This window comes from Oncorhynchus clarkii, chromosome 20, assembly GCF_045791955.1.
Source record: "Oncorhynchus clarkii lewisi isolate Uvic-CL-2024 chromosome 20, UVic_Ocla_1.0, whole genome shotgun sequence".
Lineage (NCBI taxonomy): Eukaryota > Metazoa > Chordata > Actinopteri > Salmoniformes > Salmonidae > Oncorhynchus > Oncorhynchus clarkii.
The window spans coordinates 19931516-19950823 of NC_092166.1; the positions used below are offsets into that span (position 1 = coordinate 19931516).

The window sequence follows — 19308 nt, forward strand, 5'->3', positions numbered from 1 at the left end:
TAACCTATCCAGGCTAGCTAAAGCCAACTTCATAAAATTGCTAGGTGGCTAGTAGTATTACAGACAAACAACAAAAATAAAAAATACACTAAAAAAAGGATTGTATTTGAATTTTTTACAGGACCAATATGAGGGGGCACATGCCACTGTGCCCCCTACGGGCATGATGCCTCTGCTTGCGCAGATCATCATGTCAGAACATGATGACATGGCCTCAGGTCTATGATATATAAGTGTTGTTTCGATGCTTTTTTAAAAACGCACTATTACAGGCTCATTGGAAGGCAAAATAACTGTAGAATAGGATATCATTTTCGTTACAACTTCAGAGGAACATCTTCTGTCACAGTTAAACTCAGGTATTTGACAACATCTTGAATTGTTTGTTTCTTTTAGGGATGTAATTGTGGTGTTGTGTGCAGATCATTTAATTATTGATAGAAATGTTTCCTAGTTACCATAAATTGTAGTACTTAACTGTTGATTCATACAGTATTAACTATTATTCAATGAGGTGGTAATAGTTAACATAAAAGTGAATAATACAATATTGTAATTAAATAAGCAATTACAACATAAGCAACTGCTTTTATTTAGTTTTTCGATTTCAAATGGCAATAAATGCAAATACAATACAGATACTTTGACAATTTTTTTACATTTTGTGACACCCACATCCTAGGCTACTCAACATGTATCTTCACTTTAATTAGTTTAATTGTGATTATGAACATGAGAAAATGAGGCTATATTTAATTCTCAGATTCCTCCTAATCTCCTGAGATGAAGTTGAATTTCTTCGTTTCCGCTGTGGCTCTACTTGGTGCCTTCCAACCCGGCTATGAATGCAGAGCTATTGAAACCCCCGGAGCACTTGATCCATTCCACAATCTACAGGCAGAGCTGCAACAGCAACTCCCTATTCTTCTGCGACTAGGAGAGGAGTACTTCATTCGGCTTGACAACTCCAATCAAAATTCACCCCAGTCTTCATTGTCGAATACATCTCCTGGAGCTTCTGCGCGGTCAACAACGGTCAACAGGGCTTTACTTCAGTTTACGCAGCGTCTTCTGCAAGGTAAAGTCGGTAACAGCAATCGGTTTCTGAACAGCTACGCTAACCAGATGGATGATTCCACGGAGAGAGGAAAGCGGACCTGGCCGGGCGAAGAGCCACCGATCTCATTGGACCTGACGTTCCATCTGCTGAGGGAAGTTCTAGAAATGGCTCGAGACGAGCAATTAGTTCAGCAGGCGTATAGTAACCGGAAAATGATGGACATATTCGGGAAATGAAAGTGTTAGAAATACATTTACCAAATACATTGTGTACATCTTACCTAAACTGTACGTTACTATTCCATTTTTGTTTTACTCTTGAATTGGTTAACTTTCGTTCATTCAGTTATTCTTTTTTATTGATTTGTAAAATCGAGTTGTAATTCGCTTTGTAGTTATTACATAGTGTGATGAGAAATAGGCAAGGCCAGTTGAAATGCTGAACACAAATATCCTTTAATGTTCTTTAACTTATATTCAAGCATAACGTATTTTGTATATATTGTCCAAACATTCATCCTCTCTCTCTGGAATTCCCTCTCATTGTACAACTGCTTCAAGTTTGATAATAAAATAGGCCAATCATATGACTATCAGCAACCAATCATATTTATTGTGCAAGAGAATGTATGATATTTATATTTGTAATAAAAAAAGTTTCCAAAGTTATATTCATTGCTTGCTGTGTAGACTAAATTGAGTGTTTTAATACATTGAGACGTTTTTCTGACTCATGCGTAAATCTATTGCCAAAATGTGTGCCAAATTACGCACGGCTTTCTCAAGCCAGAAATCTGCCCAATGACATTTGTTTTTACGGTCGTATAGAAATGCTAGAGAGGATTTACAGAGAAATTACAGTTATATAACGGTAACATAGTAATTATTTAAACCGTGCCTGCAGCGGGATGCTGACTCAACCAAAACAATACCTAGTATTACAACAATGTTTTGAGGTATAATGAACATCTACTTCTGGTTGTTCAGCCAAGAAAAGGAGAAGACGTGTTTGGGTCCATCTTTGTCATCTGTGTTTTGCTGACTTGATGCCGCATCAGAAGTCATCTGTGAAAAACAAAGAGCAAAAACATTAGAGGTCCCCTCAAACTATTGCAAAGCTACTCGTTGTATAAATTTGTTCAGAATTGGGTTTGTAAGTGGTATCAAATTAAAACTCGCAATGCATGCTGAATAAGTAAAGTATAATTTAGGGAGAATATAAATAAATATTTATGTTATCTGTAAAAGGTCCATGCAAAATTAGAAGTCAAATGAAGGAGCAATTCTGACATGCCTCAACAGAAAATATTGTTGCTTACATATTCCAAAGCACTAATTTAACACAAGGAAATCAAATATTTTGTAGAGTCTAAAGAGCTTCTTTGAGGTACCAAATACAAAATAACTCTAACATAAAAAGAAATGTATACCATATTTATCTCACCACACTAATACCCACCAGGCTCACACCCACAATATGTCCTGTATCAATCAATATGATGTCCTGAATGACCATATCCACATCCATACAATAACCTCAGAGTATACTAGATCAGTCAGCAATTTGACCTGAGAAAGGAAAACGGCACTAAATTGAAACTTCTCATGCTTTCAATTTAAAGCGGGTAACCTTTTAAGTGTGATAGACTGAGTGCTTAAGTATTAGTGTTAGTCAGTGCACAAATGAAAAAATACACATATCCTAATGGTAGACTTTATCAGACTCCAAAGCTGATGCAGTAAAATAAACAAAGCCACAACTGTGACACAGAAAGCCACTTCCTGTGAGGAAACAAAACAACCAAGCTTTATTTCTTCTGGATTATTAGAGTTTTTGTAAGCAAGATGATTTTAGGTTATGCACATGCCACTCAAACACACACACACACACACACACACACACACACACACACACACACACACACACACACACACACACACACACACACACACACACACACACACACACTGACCCTTTCTGATAAACGCCTCCATTCATTTTTCTCCCCCTCTGGAATGAATACAAACTGTTCCAGGTGGCTTTTCCCTTTTCAATTGAATCCACATGATTATGTTGGTGTAAACTCTATGCTCATTCAAATTAGCACTCCACATGCAAATGAAACTCAATGGTGATGACATGTAACAGAGTGGTTGATAATTATCCCTATGAAAACAGCAGCGTCCCCCTCCCTGCTTCACCCCTAACACACGCAGGGCTACGGCAACCAGAGAGCAGGCAGGTGTCTCATCATTAAAGCCTCCTGCTGAGGTGAAAGCCACTGCCGTGACCCAGGCCAGGGCCCATGCAGGCCCACTCTGAGTTGAGCAGAGCACAGCTGCTTTAAACAATGACTGCTATTCTGATACAGATTGGATATTGACTGGTTTCAATAACCACATTTTCCTCATACAGAGGACGGGAGATAAAAGCCAAGCAATAATAATATTAGTTTTATATTTAAAAATATCCATATGGTTTGTGAACTCAAATGTGACCTTGACTGTCACTGCACTAGGCAGCTGCTGGGATGGAGTTAGCCAGGGATCATGAGTTATTATTCTATCATGTATTATACTGAGACATTTTCAGTACATTTCACAGCTAGGCTGTAGTGTGTCATAAACACTCCTCTCACCTGTGTCGGTGGCTCTGCTGATGGGAAGTTAACCAGATTTGTGTTTGGGAACTGAACAGGGGTTGTGGTTGGGAAGTGGACTGGGCTGGCCTGTGCGGTGGCAGTTGGTGTTGGGGTTAGGGATGGGAATTGTACTGGGGTTGTGGCACGGACGGGGCCCTGTGGGTTGGCCAGGGTAGCCATGACACCTAGGGTCTCAATAGGTCTCTGAGGAAGTGGTGGGGGTGCTGTCTGCTGCTGGGGCTGTGGAGGGTTGGCCTTAACGACAGAGGGCCCTGCAGCAGAGGGGGAGACATCTGTACGGGTCGCCCCTGTCATCCGCCTCAATTCTACTTCCTCTTCTCCATCTTCAAATTCTTCATCGTCTTCAACATCTGAACAACAACCAAGAGTTCAAAACACGAAAATAGTCAATTGTTTAATTTTACTGCAGTTTTACATTGATCTTGCTATTGTTATTTGCATAGTTTCTTTTGTGGCACTGGAAGTAGTGATTTTGGACATTGTGAAAGAACATTGAAATGCCAACGTCTCACTCAATACTCAATACTCCCTACCTTTCACAAAGTCTATAGTGAGCAGTACCCTCCTCTCCCGCTCAAAGTTAGCTGTGTAGTGATCCATGTTGTCATAGCCACGCTCCACTTTGTCCAGGTGGGAGATGTTAGTGCCTGCAATGAGCCTGGTAGACCGAGAGAGAGAGATCACAGTTACACTGTAGTTTCTGAGGACCAGAACTATAGTCTGAAACTGGAAAAAAGGGGGTATGTGTACTCACTTTTGTAGAAGAGGCTTTGCAGTCTGTGGGAGCAAAGATGAGACAGGAATTACTTCTCAGAAAACTCTGATGTAGACACAACATGTCTTCTGAGAAAACATCTCGGAAGACATTGCACAACATGTTTGTAATAACATGTTACACTTTTACACTTTTTATTCTAACATGGTACATAACCAATTATGATATTGATTTATCATTGACACAGAATTTCAGATGCTTACATGACTATTTTATGTGGTGGTAATTTGTCTGTGTTTTACATCACCTGCAGGAAAGTAGCCATCTCTGACTCCTCCATTGTCTGTATCCCTGTCTCCACAATCTTTGCCATGTTCTCCAGGTGCTCTCTATACTTCCTCATGAGGCTGTTTATATAGTCCAGTTTCTCCTGTTGCTCTGCGTTGATCTTCAGGGTCATGTCTCCTTTCCGCTCCTCCAGGACGGCATAAAGGTGATCGAAACTTTCACACACTTTGGATTTCTGCCTCCGGCCATTCTCCTGTTAGACAGCCATGATTGTACTGTAAGGTTAAACTGACAAATAACTAGGTCATATAGATATTGTCAGTAGCAAAAATGAGGGCGCAATAAAAATTAAGCATACTATTTTTACCATCAATATTGTTGAAGTTCTATACTATGTGAAAATGCTGTTATAGACAAAACATAAGAACGGACAAAAGGTTGAAGGCTTTACCTCAACTGTCTTACAGGTCTCATCCAGTTGACTCATGATGCCTTGAATCCTGTCGTTGTTCCCCACTAGCATGGCTATACAGTCAGTCAACTCAGTCTGGAACACACACACACACAGAGTTCCAGCATAACTTTTTTTTTAATGACATTTTATGTACCAACTCTGATACTCTGTTCATTAGAAAAAAAGGGGAAGTTTGACTTCAATTTGACATACCTGTAAAGCATCATTATGAAAAAGGAAATAGACAGATATAAACGTAAAATAAACAAGTTAACCTTTTGCTTATTGAATACAGTGTTGAGTGGGGCCACATCACAGTCTTTGTGGGCTCCGAACACCTTGCAGAGAGAGCAGGTGGGCACACCACACGTCACACAGTAGATGTTGATCTTCTCACCCTCATGCTCCTCACACATGGGCTGGTCACACTTGGCAGGCTCAGGCTCAGGCTTGCTGCTACAGAACAGGTGACAGTTATACTTTGGGGATCCTGTTTACACCACACATTGGACAAAGATTTCCTGGTGACCTTTTTAAAAACTCAACAACCCTGGTGTAATCGAGTTACCCGTGAGAGTTTGTGAGCGAGGAAGCTATACTGTTAATCGAGCACAGTAATGTCGGTCACACTGGCAAGTCACAAAACACCTTCGTGTCCACAGTGCCTAAAATGTTCAAGCCATAATATTATAACATCAAAATGAGTGAACAAATGTAGTACAGACAAACACACTTTCTCCTCATGGAATGTTAGCATTTCAGACCAGCCATAATTTATGTTTATTTGGCAACCAAGAGTATGCTAACATTTTGAATAACCGTTTTTAATAGTCCACTTGTGTAACGTAGTCCAAATCCACAGTTGCTTGATGAGCCTATCACACCACTGTGGCTAAAATGCATTCTGCACTTGGCTCCCAGATTCAAGCAATAGGTCCATGTGAAAATTGTATTTGTCTTGTCCCGGTAATCTACTCAAGAACTTTAAATTGATTGTGCAAAAATGATATGCTAAAAAGGCAGGAGCAGATGACGTCTTTTCAGAGATCTACTGTTTTGGTTTATTAGGATGTAGTTAAGTGAATGTACATGTAGCTATTGCAGATAATCTACTATGGATAGTTCATGACAGAAGTTGTATTTTAAAAACATTTTTCCTACGTCAACTATTTTTGTCAACTACTTGTGTACTGTCTATCTCTCCTAAAAGCAGACTAAATACTATATTGATGTCTAGAGAATGTAGTACGGCTCAAATTGGAATAAAACTGACTGCTGCCTCATTGGCCTACATTATAAAAACAAAATCTAACTAACGGGCAATGTGTCCAGCCACCCATGAGTAAACCCCATTTTCACAATGAAAAAACAAATATATATTCTCCTTCAATTTTCCAATTCTCATCAGTAGTTTTCCGATTCATTCTATATGTTGTTTGGGATAGTATGTAGTCTTCTTGATGTCCAGATTTGTTGGTGTGAGGGTTTACAGTTTGTCTAATTGGCCAGATATACATGGGACTGCTGCTGAGTGCCTCCGACTAAATTGTCTGCCAATCTTTTTAAATAGGCCTGTAGTGTCTCACCTTGAGGACTCCTGTTTGTACATATCAATGATATTCTGTCTGTCTCAGACCAATTGTCTTAGGCCTGCTGTCTTCTTTTAGGCATTTATTGTCTCACCTTGAGGACTCCTGTTCTTGTTTGTACATGTCAATGATATTCTCCACCAGCAGGTTCCTCTGCAGGCCATAGACTCCATGTCTGTCCAGGACCACCTCATGTCTGCAGGACGGGCAGCGGAAACGTCCCCCTGAAGATACCGTGGTTCCTCTGGTCGATAGATAAGGGTTTGAGGCCTACACAGGACATCAGTGTATCAATGGCGTTAGATAAAGCCAGTGGAAATGTTTAAATATAGGCCTACCGTTGTCTAATATTGGTTAGTAGTGTTTGCGTTGTTTACTGGTTAAAATGTGTGTTAGTTGATTCTGTAATGGCATGGGTCAAGAGGAAACACGTTGTTTCTTTTCAGCATTATAGAATAAGTGGTAATTGAATACTGACAATTAAAGGATGAGCAATACCTTCACTACAATGTCAGAATTCTGTACATGTAATGTATATGAATGGATAAACCTTTAAGAGACAGCAGTAAAGGTTAAAGGTTAAAAGTTCAGCTTTAAAATAACCAACCTACCTGGAAAATATCTTGGGCACATTTTCGACAAAGGTTGTGTTGACAAGGGAGAATCACCACCGGTTTGGTAAACATCTCCAAACAGATGGGGCAAATAAGCTGTTTCTCCAAGCTGTCCATGTTGCTGTCTTGCTTTGTGGAATGTGAATACCCCAGAGATTTATTCATTGCACAGTGGAAAAACAAAACCACTACTGCTGTCTTTAGGGATACCAACAAACAGTCCCCCAACGGTCCCTCAATCCCTAAAGAACTGACTTGGCAAAGATTAAAGATGTCTACTCCTTTAGAACAATGCAGAGTCACTGGGCCTGCTTAGGCGCTCGTTGCTGTCCTCAAAGCTCCTTCGAACGGATCGCATTGCTCCCTAGCTGGCAATCCACTGAGTGTCACAAGCTGTTTTTAGAAACCCCCACGTCAAGGGTTGCCATGCTTACTTGCCCATATATGAAAATGTCACGAGAAGGGTTAGAGGGTCCAGCTGTTACCACCTCTGAAACAGGAAGGGGTAAGCCCATACCTCTACCAAACAGAGTGGGCTGAAGTTGCCCCTATACAGTGAACTTGGGTCAGTTTTGCATGTCCCCCACTAATAGTTAAGGTTAGGATTGGGGGAGGGGAAGCTGATCCTAGATCTGTACCTAGACTTCCCCCCGGACAGAGCCTTTCAAACAAACTCACAATGGCAAGTCACTGATCTGACTCTTGAACAATAGTGGGCTATAACGTTTTTTAGAGTTGTTAATCAATAAACAATAATTGCCCTATAATGCAATAATGCTTTTGTAAAAAACATTCAAGTTGGCCTACATCTGTGAAATGATTGCGATCAATGTCAAAAGACACCAGTCCATATCCCAATGACAAACATAATCTATTGTGAAACATTAGTCACCTAATTTTAAAAGCAAATACCAGTATGTGACCTTGAATACATTACGCTATGCTGATACTGTAAGCAATGCCCCAGACACACATTGATTCTAAACCTGTCATCAGCCTACAGCATTAAAACAAATATACCCTATATATATATACACTCGTACCAATAAATCAGATACCATTTCATGTTGACTGTATAGACAGATAAAATCATACATTTATTTTCAACAAAATACTTTTGTTCTATTTTTATACATACACATACTGTAATATTTACACACTGAGCTATTTGTACTATGTGACAAGGGAAGCCAATGCACTTCAAAGTGTTTAGGTAAGTGAAAGGAGATGATGGATTTAGTATGCAGGAGAACAACGACATCAACTACCTCCAATGAAAACAGAAATCAAGATTTAAAAAAAATAACAACAACCAAAAGCACTTATTTACAGAGAATGTAATGACGTTAGAGTGTGGGAACAGCCATTGACATAGCAATGGACTGTGTAGTGTTTCTGTCGTCTAGTGCCTCTCTACGGTTTGTAGATGTCCAGGTTCAGGTGTAACTTCGGTGGCCGTCCCCAATCAACTGTGTCTTTTCACTGGCATTAGTTGGCTGGTGCACAACCGGAGTGTCCACATCTAGGATTACACAACAACATTGTGAATAATGACACTGAAATTCCCTACAATATCAAATGATCAACATGGATACCTTTGTCAATCTCATTGTTGTATTTTCTCTCGTTCCATTCATTGATGTTACACTTTGCTTTCACTACTCAACGGCATAGTTAGTCTGTTTGTTGTTTGCAGAAGATGTAAAGGTATGTTTAGAAATGATTTGATCCTCTATTATTCTACCGAGATGTTATACGAAATGTTTCTGAATGGCACAAAGATGATGTATCACATCAACGCCAAGCCATCACAACTACTTGTTGTTGAATCTCCAGAGACATGAACTCATTGTACAAATTCGCCCATCAACTTCTCATAATTGATGCGTTGGCACAAACAATGAGCTATATATCTGTCTACACTTCTTACCACACATTTGTAAACATGTAATAAACCTCTAACTACCATTCAAAGTAAAACAGTAAATTTGTAAGCGGGGACCTTTTTTTCTAACATGGCTGTTATATAAATATTGTGCTGTTGAAATCATAGGGCATACTTCGTATTTTGGCAAATGAGGCCCTTTATCTACTTCCCCGGAGTCAGATGAACTAGTGGATACCATTTGCATGTCTCTGTGTCCAGTATGAAGGAAGTTAGAGGTAGTTTCACATGCCAATGCTAACTAGCGTTAGCGCAAAGTCAAGTAGTCTATCGGCTAACATGCTAGTACAGTTGAAGTCGGAAGTTTACATACACCTTAGCCAAATGCATTTAAACTCCGTTTTTCACAATTCCTGACATTTAATCCTAGTAAAAATTCCCTATTTTAGGTCAGTTAGGATCACCACTTTACTTTAAGAATGTGAAATGTCAGAATAATAGTAGAGAGAATGATTTATTTCAGCTTTTATTTCATTCATCACATTCCCAGTGGGTCAGAAGTTTACATACACTCAATTAGTATTTGGTAGCATTGCCTTTAAATTGTTTAACTTTGGTCAAACGTTTCGGGTAGCCTTCCACAATCTTCCCACAATAAGTTGGGTGAGTTTTGGCCCATTCCTCCTGATGGAGCTGGTGTAACTGAGTCAGGTTTGTAGGCCTCCATGCTCGCACACGCTTTTTCAGTTCTGCCCACAAATGTTCTATAGGATTGTGGTCAGGGTTTTGTGATGGCCACTCCAATACCTTGACTTTGTTGTCCTTAAGCCATTTTGCCACAACTTTGAAAGTATGCTTGGGGTCATTGTCCATTTGGAAGACCCATTTGCGATCAAGCTTTAACTTGATGTCTTGACATGTTGCTTCAATATATCCACATAATCTTCCTTCCTCATGATGCCATCTATTTTGTGAAGGGCACCAGACAGCAAAGCACCCCCACAACATGATGCTGCCACTCCCGTGCTTCACGGTTTGGATGATGTTCTTCGGCTTGCAAACCTCCCTCTTTATCCTTCAAACATAATGATGGTCATTATGGCCAAACAGTTCTATTTTTGTTTCATCAGACATTTCTCCAAATAGTATCTTTGTCCCCATGTGCAGTTGCAAACCATAGTCTGGCATTTTCATTGAGGTTTTAGAGCAGTGGCATCTTCCTTGCTGAGCAGCCTTTCAGGTTACGTTGATATAGGACTTGTTTTACTGTGGCTATAGATACTTTTGTACCTGTTTCCTCCAGCATGACATCATTTTCTGGAATTGTTCGAGCTGTTTAAAGGCACAGTCAACTTAATGTATGTAAACTTCTGACCCACTGGAATTGTGATACAGTGAATTGTAAGTGAAATACAATATTTTTTTATATTTATTTATTATTATTATTATTTTAATTTTACCACTTTTTCTCCCCAATTTCGTGGTATCCAATTGTTGTAGTAGCTACTATCTTGTCTCATTGCTACAACTCCCGTACGGGCTCGGGAGAGACGAAGGCTGAATGTCATGCGTCCTCCGATACACAACCCAACCAGCCGTACTGCTTCTTAACACAGCACGCATCCAACCCGGAAGCCAGCCGCACCAATGTGTCGGAGGCTACACCGTGCACCTGGCAACCTTGGCTAGCGCGCACTGCGCCCGGCCCGCCACAGGAGTCGCTGGTGCGCGATGAGACAAGGAGATCCCTACCGACCAATCCCTCCCTAACCCGGACGACGCTAGGCCAATTGTGCGTCGCCCCACGGACCTCCCGGTCGCGACCGGTTAGGACAGAGCCTGGGCCCGAACCCAGGGACTCTGATGGCACAGCTGGCGCTGCAGTACAGCGCCCTTAACCACTGCGCCACCCGGGAGGCCGAAATACTCTGTCTTACAGCAATTGTTGGAAAAATTACTTGTGTCATGCACAAAGATGTCCTAACCGACTTGCCAAAACTACAGTTTGTTAACAAGAAATGTGTGGAGTGGTTGAAAAACTAGTATTAATGACTCCAACCTAAGTGTATGTAAACTTCCGACTTCAACTCTATTTGTGTGTGTGTGTGTGTGTGTGTGTGTGTGTGTGTGTGTGTGTGTGTGTGTGTGTGTGTGTGTGTGTGTGTGTGTGTGTGTGTGTGTGTGTGTGTGTGTGTATGTGTGTGTGTGTGTGTCACTGTATATGTGACTTCAACCACTGACTGTGTCCCCTCACCAGTCTCCTTGTCGTGGCGGATCTCCTCCTCCAGGTCTTCAGGGGAGACATAGCTGTCTGTTCCCTCTCCGGGGTGCATGGGCTTCAACTTTCCACAGCAGCAGTTACAGCAGCAGCACAGGCAGCAGCAGCAGTAGCACCCCGTTATCACGCCACACAAGGCAAAGAGACCCTGACAGGAGAGAGATATACTATAGGTTAACACAACACAAAAACATGCACGCACTCACGCAGACAGACTCAAACACAAACGCAGCAGCTCGCACCAATCTTTCCCCTCCATGCACAATAAAACCATCCAGGGATTCCAGATGATTGTGGAAGCTCACCTTAGCCCACCAGGTAGACAGCATGAAGTAGGTGTTGACATTCTCCTCTCCAAACTGCTGGGCCACATAAAGGCCAAGGGAGCCGTAGCTGTCATAAATGTTTCTCTTGGTGATGTCTGACAGAATGGAATTAGCGCTGTTGAGCTCCTTGAATTTCTCTGCTGTCTCTGGGTTGTCAGGGTTCTTGTCCGGGTGGTACCTCAGAGCTAATTTTCTGAAAGGAATTCAAAAGTAAATAAATGTACACACAAAAATATGGATTTCTCCTATGTGGTTTCAGAAACTGGGTGAGATGGTGTGTAAAGACAAAGGCTGTATTGTCTGTTTAGTGTTTACCATACAGCTCTATTCTCTATGGATTTCATTGTGGTCATTTATTTGACTTATCTATTTGACTTAACACACACGTGTCTGTCTGGATCTAGCCATGCTGGCACTAAGCCTACTGCCCTATCTGGTGTCTGGAAAACAACAACACAACGGACACGTGGCATCTGCTGTGGAGCGTGAACATGTATTTTTTAGTATTACAAACTACTTCGGAGCATGGCTGTGGGAAAATATTTAGGGGGTGGGGTACTTAGAGATGATTTATTTATTTTATTCTGATTTATCAGGGGGTGCATGAACATAATTAGGGGTTATTCATGTCTGCAATAATAATAACATTGCAACTACCATCTTACGTCAAAATAGATAATCGGAGCATCAGGCATGAATCTATTCATGTATTAAATCCTTTGTTTAAACAACATTAGGGCATTGACAACACTGTAATGTCCTATCAGTTTTCATTCATTTAAGTTAAATTCATTTATGCCTAGTTTCCATAACAAACAAAAAAATGGAGTGAGATGAATTAAAATTACATTAGTAGAAAACAAACATTCCAATCCTACATATAGATACAGTGATAAATGTAAAGAGGGGCATATCTAGAGTTGTGTGTGTGGAACACGAGTGTGCATAGATTTAGTATTGATTAGTCTGCAATGGAAAATGTGAGTCATCTTGGTACGACTGTCTGTAAGTGATGATCACACCATTTCTTCCCAACATCATGTGATACAGTATATGATAGATACTGTGTACACTGAGTATACAAAACATCAAGCACACCTGGTCTTTCTATGACATAGACTGACCAGGTAAATTCAGGTAAAAGCTAAAATCCCTTATTGGTGTCACTTGTTAAATTCACTTCAATCAGTGTAGATAAAGGGGAGGATTTTCAAGCCTTGAGACAATTGAGACATGGATTTTGTATGTGTGCCATTCAAAGGGTGAATAGTCAAGACAAAAGATTGAAGTGCCTTTGAACAGGGTATGGTAGTAGGTGCCAGTTTGGGCGCATTGGTTTGTGTCAAGAACTGTAATGCTGCTGGGTTTTTCAAGGTCAACAGTTACCCGTGTTTTTCAAGAATGGTCCACCACCCAAAAGACATCCAGCCAACTGTGGGAAGCATTGGAGTCAACATGGGCCAGCATCCTTGTGGAACGCTTTCGACACCTTGTAGAGTCCATGCCCCGACGAATTGAGGCTGTTTTGATGGCAAATGGGGGGGATGAAACTCAATATTAGGAAGGTGTTCCTAATATTTGGTATACTCTATGTATACCGTATGTGATAGTGATAGATATACATGTAGATGTGATTGATAGATATACACGTGGATGTGATAGATAGTGATAGATAAAATGTGATAGTGATAGATATAAATGTGATAGATATACAGTGCCTTGCGAAAGTATTCGGCCCCCTTGAACTTTGCGACCTTTTGCCACATTTCAGGCTTCAAACATAAAGATATAAAACTGTATTTTTTTGTGAAGAATCAACAACAAGTGGGACACAATCATGAAGTGGAACGACATTTATTGGATATTTCAAACTTTTTTAACAAATCAAAAACTGAAAAATTGGACGTGCAAAATTATTCAGCCCCTTTACTTTCAGTGCAGCAAACTCTCTCCAGAAGTTCAGTGAGGATCTCTGAATGATCCAATGTTGACCTAAATGACTAATGATGATAAATACAATCCACCTGTGTGTAATCAAGTCTCCGTATAAATGCACCTGCACTGTGATAGTCTCAGAGGTCCGTTAAAAGCGCAGAGAGCATCATGAAGAACAAGGAACACACCAGGCAGGTCCGAGATACTGTTGTGAAGAAGTTTAAAGCCGGATTTGGATACAAAAAGATTTCCCAAGCTTTAAACATCCCAAGGAGCACTGTGCAAGCGATAATATTGAAATGGAAGGAGTATCAGACCACTGCAAATCTACCAAGACCTGGCCGTCCCTCTAAACTTTCAGCTCATACAAGGAGAAGACTGATCAGAGATGCAGCCAAGAGGCCCATGATCACTCTGGATGAACTGCAGAGATCTACAGCTGAGGTGGGAGACTCTGTCCATAGGACAACAATCAGTCGTATATTGCACAAATCTGGCCTTTATGGAAGAGTAGCAAGAAGAAAGCCATTTCTTAAAGATATCCATAAAAAGTGTTGTTTAAAGTTTGCCACAAGCCACCTGGGAGACACACCAAACATGTGGAAGAAGGTGCTCTGGTCAGATGAAACCAAAATTGAACTTTTTGGCAACAATGCAAAACGTTATGTTTGGCGTAAAAGCAACACACCATCCCCACTGTCAAACATGGTGGTGGCAGCATCATGGTTTGGGCCTGCTTTTCTTCAGCAGGGACAGGGAAGATGGTTAAAATTGATGGGAAGATGGATGGCGCCAAATACAGGACCATTCTGGAAGAAAACCTGATGGAGTCTGCAAAAGACCTGAGACTGGGACGGAGATTTGTCTTCCAACAAGACAATGATCCAAAACATAAAGCAAAATCTACAATGGAATGGTTCAAAAATAAACATATCCAGGTGTTAGAATGGCCAAGTCAAAGTCCAGACCTGAATCCAATCGAGAATCTGTGGAAAGAACTGAAAACTGCTGTTCACAAATGCTCTCCATCCAACCTCACTGAGCTCGAGCTGTTTTGCAAGGAGGAATGGGAAAAAATTTCAGTCTCTCGATGTGCAAAACTGATAGAGACATACCCCAAGCGACTTACAGCTGTAATCGCAGCAAAAGGTGGCGCTACAAAATATTAACTTAAGGGGGCTGAATAATTTTGCACGCCCAATTTTTCAGTTTTTGATTTGTTAAAAAAGTTTGAAATATCCAATAAATGTCGTTCCACTTCATGATTGTGTCCCACTTGTTGTTGATTCTTCACAAAACAATACAGTTTTATATCTTTATGTTTGAAGCCTGAAATGTGGCAAAAGGTCGCAAAGTTCAAGGGGGCCGAATACTTTCGCAAGGCACTGTAGACGTGATAAATAGTGATAGATATAGATGTGATAAATAGTGATAGATATAGATGTGATAGATAGTGATGATATAGACAGTGATAGATATAGATGATGTAGATAGTGATAGATAATAGATATGATAGTGATGTACAGTAGATGGGATGGATATACACTGCATTCAGGAAAGTATTCAGACCCCTTCACCTTTTCCAAATTTTGTAACGTCATAGCCTTATTCTAAAATTGTTTGAATCGTTTTTTTCCCCCTCATCAATCTACAGACAATACCCCATAATACCGAAAGCAAAAACGTTGTATTGTATACATTTTTGTGAATTTATAAAAGATAAAGAACGTACATTTCACATTTACATATGTAAGCATTCAGACCCTTTTCTCAGTACTTTGTTGAAGCACCTTTGGCAGTGATTACAGCCTCAAGTCTTCTTGGGTATGATGCTACAAGCTTGGCACACCTGTATTTGGGGAGTTTCTCCCATTCTTCTCTGCAGATCCTCTCGAGCTCTGTCAGGTTGGATGGGGAGAGTCACTGCACTGCTATTTTCAGGTCTCTCCAGAGATGTTCAATTGGGTTCAAGTCTGGGCTCTTGCTGGGTCACTCAAGGACATTCAGAGACTTTTCCCGAAGCCACTCCTGCATTGTCTTTGCTGTGTGCTTAGGGTCATTGTCCTGTTGAAAGGTGAACCTTCTCCAACCTTCTCCCCAGTCTAAGGTCCTGAGCACTCTGGAGCATGTTTTCATCCAGGATCTCTCTGTACTTTGCTCCACTCATCTTTCCCTCAATCCTGACTAGTCTCCCAGTCCCTGCCTGGGACTGGGAGACTGGCTGGCATGTGCCTTTTACTGAAGATTGGCTTACATCTGGTTACTCTACCATAAAGGCTTGACTGGTGGAGCGCTGCAGCAATGGTTGTCCTTCTGGAAGGTTTTCCCATCTCCACAAAGGAACTGTCAGAGTGACCACGGGTTCTTGATCACCTCCCTGACCAATGCCCTTCTCACCCGATTGCTCAGTTTGGCCAGACGGCCAGCTCTAGGAAGAGTCTTGGTGGTTCCAAACTTCTTCCATTTAAGAATGATGGAGCTTCTGTCTTCTTGGGGATCGTCAATGCTGCAGAATTGTTTTGGTACCCTTCCCCAGATCTGTGCCTCGACACAATCCTGTCTCAGAGTTCTACGGACAATTCCTTAGACTTTTTTTTTGCTCTGACATGCATTGTCAACTGTGGGACCTTATATAGACAGGTGTGTGCCTTTTCAAGTCATGTCCAATCAATTGAATTTACCACATGTGGACTCCAATCAAGTTGTAGAAACATCTCAAGGATGATCAACGGAAACATGATATATCTGAGCTCAATTTCGAGTCTCATAGAAAAGGATCTGAACACTTACTGTATGTAAATAAGGTATTTCTGTTTTTAATTTTTAATAAATGTGCAACATTTCAAACAACTTATTTTCACTTTGTCATTATGGGGTATTGTGTGTCGATTGATGAGGATTTTTCTAAACTTATTTCATCAATTGTAGAATAAGGCTGTAGCGTAACAAAATGTGAAAAAAGTCTAGGGGTCTGAATACCTTCTGAATCCTCGATAGATAGACAGATAGATAGATAGATAGATAGATAGATAGATAGATGTGAGTTGCTTGTGCCTTATTTCCCACCTGTAGGACTTCTTGATGTCATCATGGGTACAGCCTTTTTCTAGCCCAAGCACTTGATACAGAGACTCTCCAGAGGTGGACAGAGAGCGCTGCCTTGGTTCAGACATCCTACCACCATTACCTGCTGGAGAAAGAGGGCAGACAATGGTGAATTAGATTCATACCAGTACAACCATTAAACAACACACTCAGTCAAACCATGAAGCTCTCTTTTGACAGAAAATAAATGATCATCCAAGGAGACAAAATAAATACCTAGCTTCCCTAATTTTATGTAGCAGTTATCCTTATAATTCCTTTATGGTATCAAAGTCCTCAGTTGAAGTCCTCTTCCTACCTGGTGAGGTGTATGGTGACGATGGACTTGCAGTGGACTGCTAGCAACTGTTTGTCAGACATGAGGTGCGGTGAAATGAAACATTCATAAACTAGAGGTCTTGAGTTTCCCAGGCCACCAATGGGTCTACTCTACACGCCTGTGTAGGCTTGATCAGGTTTCAGCTGAGACGGTCTGCTGCTTGTATTGTGTGAGACTGAAGGTAGGCATGACAACTCCTTGGTAAGGGTCTGGGAGAATGATTAGTATAAATATAGCAGTTTCACTTCAACTCAAAACGTTTGACAGCAATGCCGCATACAATTCCAGTGAGTTGAGAACAGGTCTTTGATGTCCTAATACCTTGGCATCGGGTCTATGAACTGGTACAGTAGATAAAACAACAATTGACACATCAATCCATTTGTTTCAATTGAAGCTGTTGTATAAAATACTTGCTACGAAAAGAATGCTCATATATAAGAGGCATTGAGCAGTTAGTCCTGTGCAGACTTTGCCATGAGGAAACAGAATCAGTAGAGCATCTTTTCTGGTACTGTCCATCGGTGGCTCGTTTTTGGAGCCAGGCCCAGGAATGGTTTTCATGTCATAATATCAGGGTTCAGATTGAACTGCAAACTGTATTGTTAAGGGATCTGAAACCCCACAATCCGTCAATCAGCATTATACTATTAGGTAAAGTATACATTTTTAGGCCAATATTGGTATAAATGTTACAAATATGGAGTTTCAAGACCCTCATTAGACATCACAGTAAAAGGGAGGGATGCATTGCTAAACTGTGTCTTCACTGACATTTTCAACCTCTCCCTGACCAAGTCTGTAATACCTACATGTTTCAAGCAGACCACCATAGTCCCTGTGCCCAAGGAAGTGAAGGTAACCTGCCTAAATGATTACCAGTAGCACTCACATTGGTAACCTTGAAGTGCTTTGAAAGGCTGGTGATGGCTCACATCAACAGCATCCTCCCAGATACCCAATACCCACTCCGATTCGCTATCGCCCTAACAGATCCACAGATGACGCAATCTCAATCGCACTCCACACTGCCCTTTCCCACCTGGACTAAAAAAACAGCTATGTGAGAATGCTGTTTATTGACTACAGTTCAGTGTTCAACAACATAGTGCACACGAAGCTCCTCACTAAGCTAAGGACCCTGTGACTAAACACCTCCCTCTTCAACTGGATCCTGGAATTCCTGACGGGCCGCCCCCAGGTGGTAAGAGTAGACAACAACACGTCTGCCACGCTGATCCTCAACACTGGGGGTCTGATCCTCAACACTGGGGCTCTGATCCTCAACACTGAGGCGTGTATAGTCGTGGCCAAAAGTTTTGAGAATGACACAAATATTAATTTTCACAAAGTCTGCTGCCTCAGTTTGTATGATGGCAATTTGCATATACTCCAGAATGTTATGAAGAGTGATCAGATGAATTCCAATTAATTGCAAAGTCCTTCTTTGCCATGCAAATGAATTGAATCCCCCAAAAACATTTCCACTGCATTTCAGCCCTGCCACAAAAGGACCAGCTGACATCATGTCAGTGATTCTCTTGTTAACACAGGTGTGAGTGTTGACGAGGACAAGGCTGGAGATCACTCTGTCATGCTGATTGAGTTCGAATAACAGACTGGAAGCTTCAAAAGGAGGGTGGTGCTTGGAATCATTGTTCTTCCTCTGTCAATCATGGTTACCTGTAAGGAAACACGTGCCGTCATCATTGCTTTGCACAAAAAGGGCTTCAGTAAGATTTCACCTAAATCAACCATTTATCGGATCATCAAGAACTTCAAGGAGAGCGGTTCAATTGTTGTGAAGAAGGCTTCAGGGCGCCCAAGAAAGTCCAGCAAGCGCCAGGACCGTCTCCTAAATTTGATTCAGCTGCGGGATCGGGAAACCACCAGTACAGAGCTTGCTCAAGAATGGCAGCAGGCAGGTGTAAGTGCATCTGCACACACAGTGAGGCGAAGACTTTTGGAGGATGGCCTGGTGTCAAGAAGGGCAGCAAAGAAGCCACTTCTCTCCAGGAAAAACATCAGGGACAGACTGATATTCTGCAAAAGGTACAGGGATTGGACTGCTGAGGATT

General features: G+C 41.2%; 3 protein-coding genes across 4 annotated transcripts; 1 reads left to right on the top strand and 2 right to left on the bottom strand.

The window, feature by feature from the left end:
• Nucleotides 1–272: 272 nt before the first annotated feature.
• LOC139376054 (corticoliberin-like) lies at nucleotides 273–1393 on the top strand. The gene is made up of 2 exons (XM_071118190.1): nucleotides 273–359; nucleotides 764–1393. The coding sequence occupies exon 2, from the start codon at nucleotides 784–786 to the stop codon at nucleotides 1294–1296; it is 513 nt and encodes a 170-aa protein (XP_070974291.1). The 5' UTR covers nucleotides 273–359; nucleotides 764–783; the 3' UTR covers nucleotides 1297–1393.
• Nucleotides 1394–1490: 97 nt separating this feature from the next.
• On the bottom strand, nucleotides 1491–7967 carry LOC139376053 (E3 ubiquitin-protein ligase TRIM63-like). 2 transcript variants are annotated; one of them, XM_071118188.1, is made up of 9 exons: nucleotides 7380–7967; nucleotides 6863–7038; nucleotides 5455–5635; nucleotides 5177–5272; nucleotides 4745–4978; nucleotides 4477–4499; nucleotides 4256–4380; nucleotides 3699–4072; nucleotides 1491–2124 (listed from the first exon to the last, which is right to left on the bottom strand). In XM_071118188.1, the coding sequence occupies exons 1-9, from the start codon at nucleotides 7545–7547 to the stop codon at nucleotides 2029–2031; spliced, it is 1473 nt and encodes a 490-aa protein (XP_070974289.1). In that variant the 5' UTR covers nucleotides 7548–7967; the 3' UTR covers nucleotides 1491–2028. The 2 variants fall into 2 exon arrangements, with proteins under 2 accessions (XP_070974289.1, XP_070974290.1); XM_071118189.1 differs by having other exon boundaries at nucleotides 5455–5632; nucleotides 7380–7772.
• An 851-nt stretch (nucleotides 7968–8818) lies between these two features.
• LOC139377315 (dnaJ homolog subfamily C member 5-like) lies at nucleotides 8819–16979 on the bottom strand. Its single transcript, XM_071120333.1, has 4 exons — nucleotides 16873–16979; nucleotides 11851–12064; nucleotides 11522–11693; nucleotides 8819–8904 (listed from the first exon to the last, which is right to left on the bottom strand). Exons 1-4 carry the CDS (start codon nucleotides 16977–16979, stop codon nucleotides 8819–8821), a joined length of 579 nt encoding a protein of 192 aa, XP_070976434.1.
• Nucleotides 16980–19308: the final 2329 nt, after the last annotated feature.

What these genes read in the sequence shown, in the direction of transcription:
- LOC139376054 (XM_071118190.1), top strand. Translation starts at nt 784, where the DNA reads ATGAAGTTGAATTTCTTCGTTTCCGCTGTGGCTCTACTTGGTGCCTTC.
- LOC139376053 (XM_071118188.1), bottom strand. Translation starts at nt 7,547, where the DNA reads ATGAATAAATCTCTGGGGTATTCACATTCCACAAAGCAAGACAGCAAC. An exon ending in CTGTATTCAATAAGCAAAAG is followed by an intron (nt 5,273 to 5,454) that starts GTTAACTTGTTT and finishes TGTGTGTTCCAG; the next exon opens with ACTGAGTTGACTGACTGTAT. An exon ending in AGATGGCTACTTTCCTGCAG is followed by an intron (nt 4,500 to 4,744) that starts GTGATGTAAAAC and finishes TTGCTCCCACAG; the next exon opens with ACTGCAAAGCCTCTTCTACA.
- LOC139377315 (XM_071120333.1), bottom strand. Translation starts at nt 16,979, where the DNA reads ATGTCTGAACCAAGGCAGCGCTCTCTGTCCACCTCTGGAGAGTCTCTG. An exon ending in GACATCAAGAAGTCCTACAG is followed by an intron (nt 12,065 to 16,872) that starts GTGGGAAATAAG and finishes AATTCCTTTCAG; the next exon opens with AAAATTAGCTCTGAGGTACC. An exon ending in CCGCCACGACAAGGAGACTG is followed by an intron (nt 8,905 to 11,521) that starts GTGAGGGGACAC and finishes GTGTAATCCTAG; the next exon opens with ATGTGGACACTCCGGTTGTG.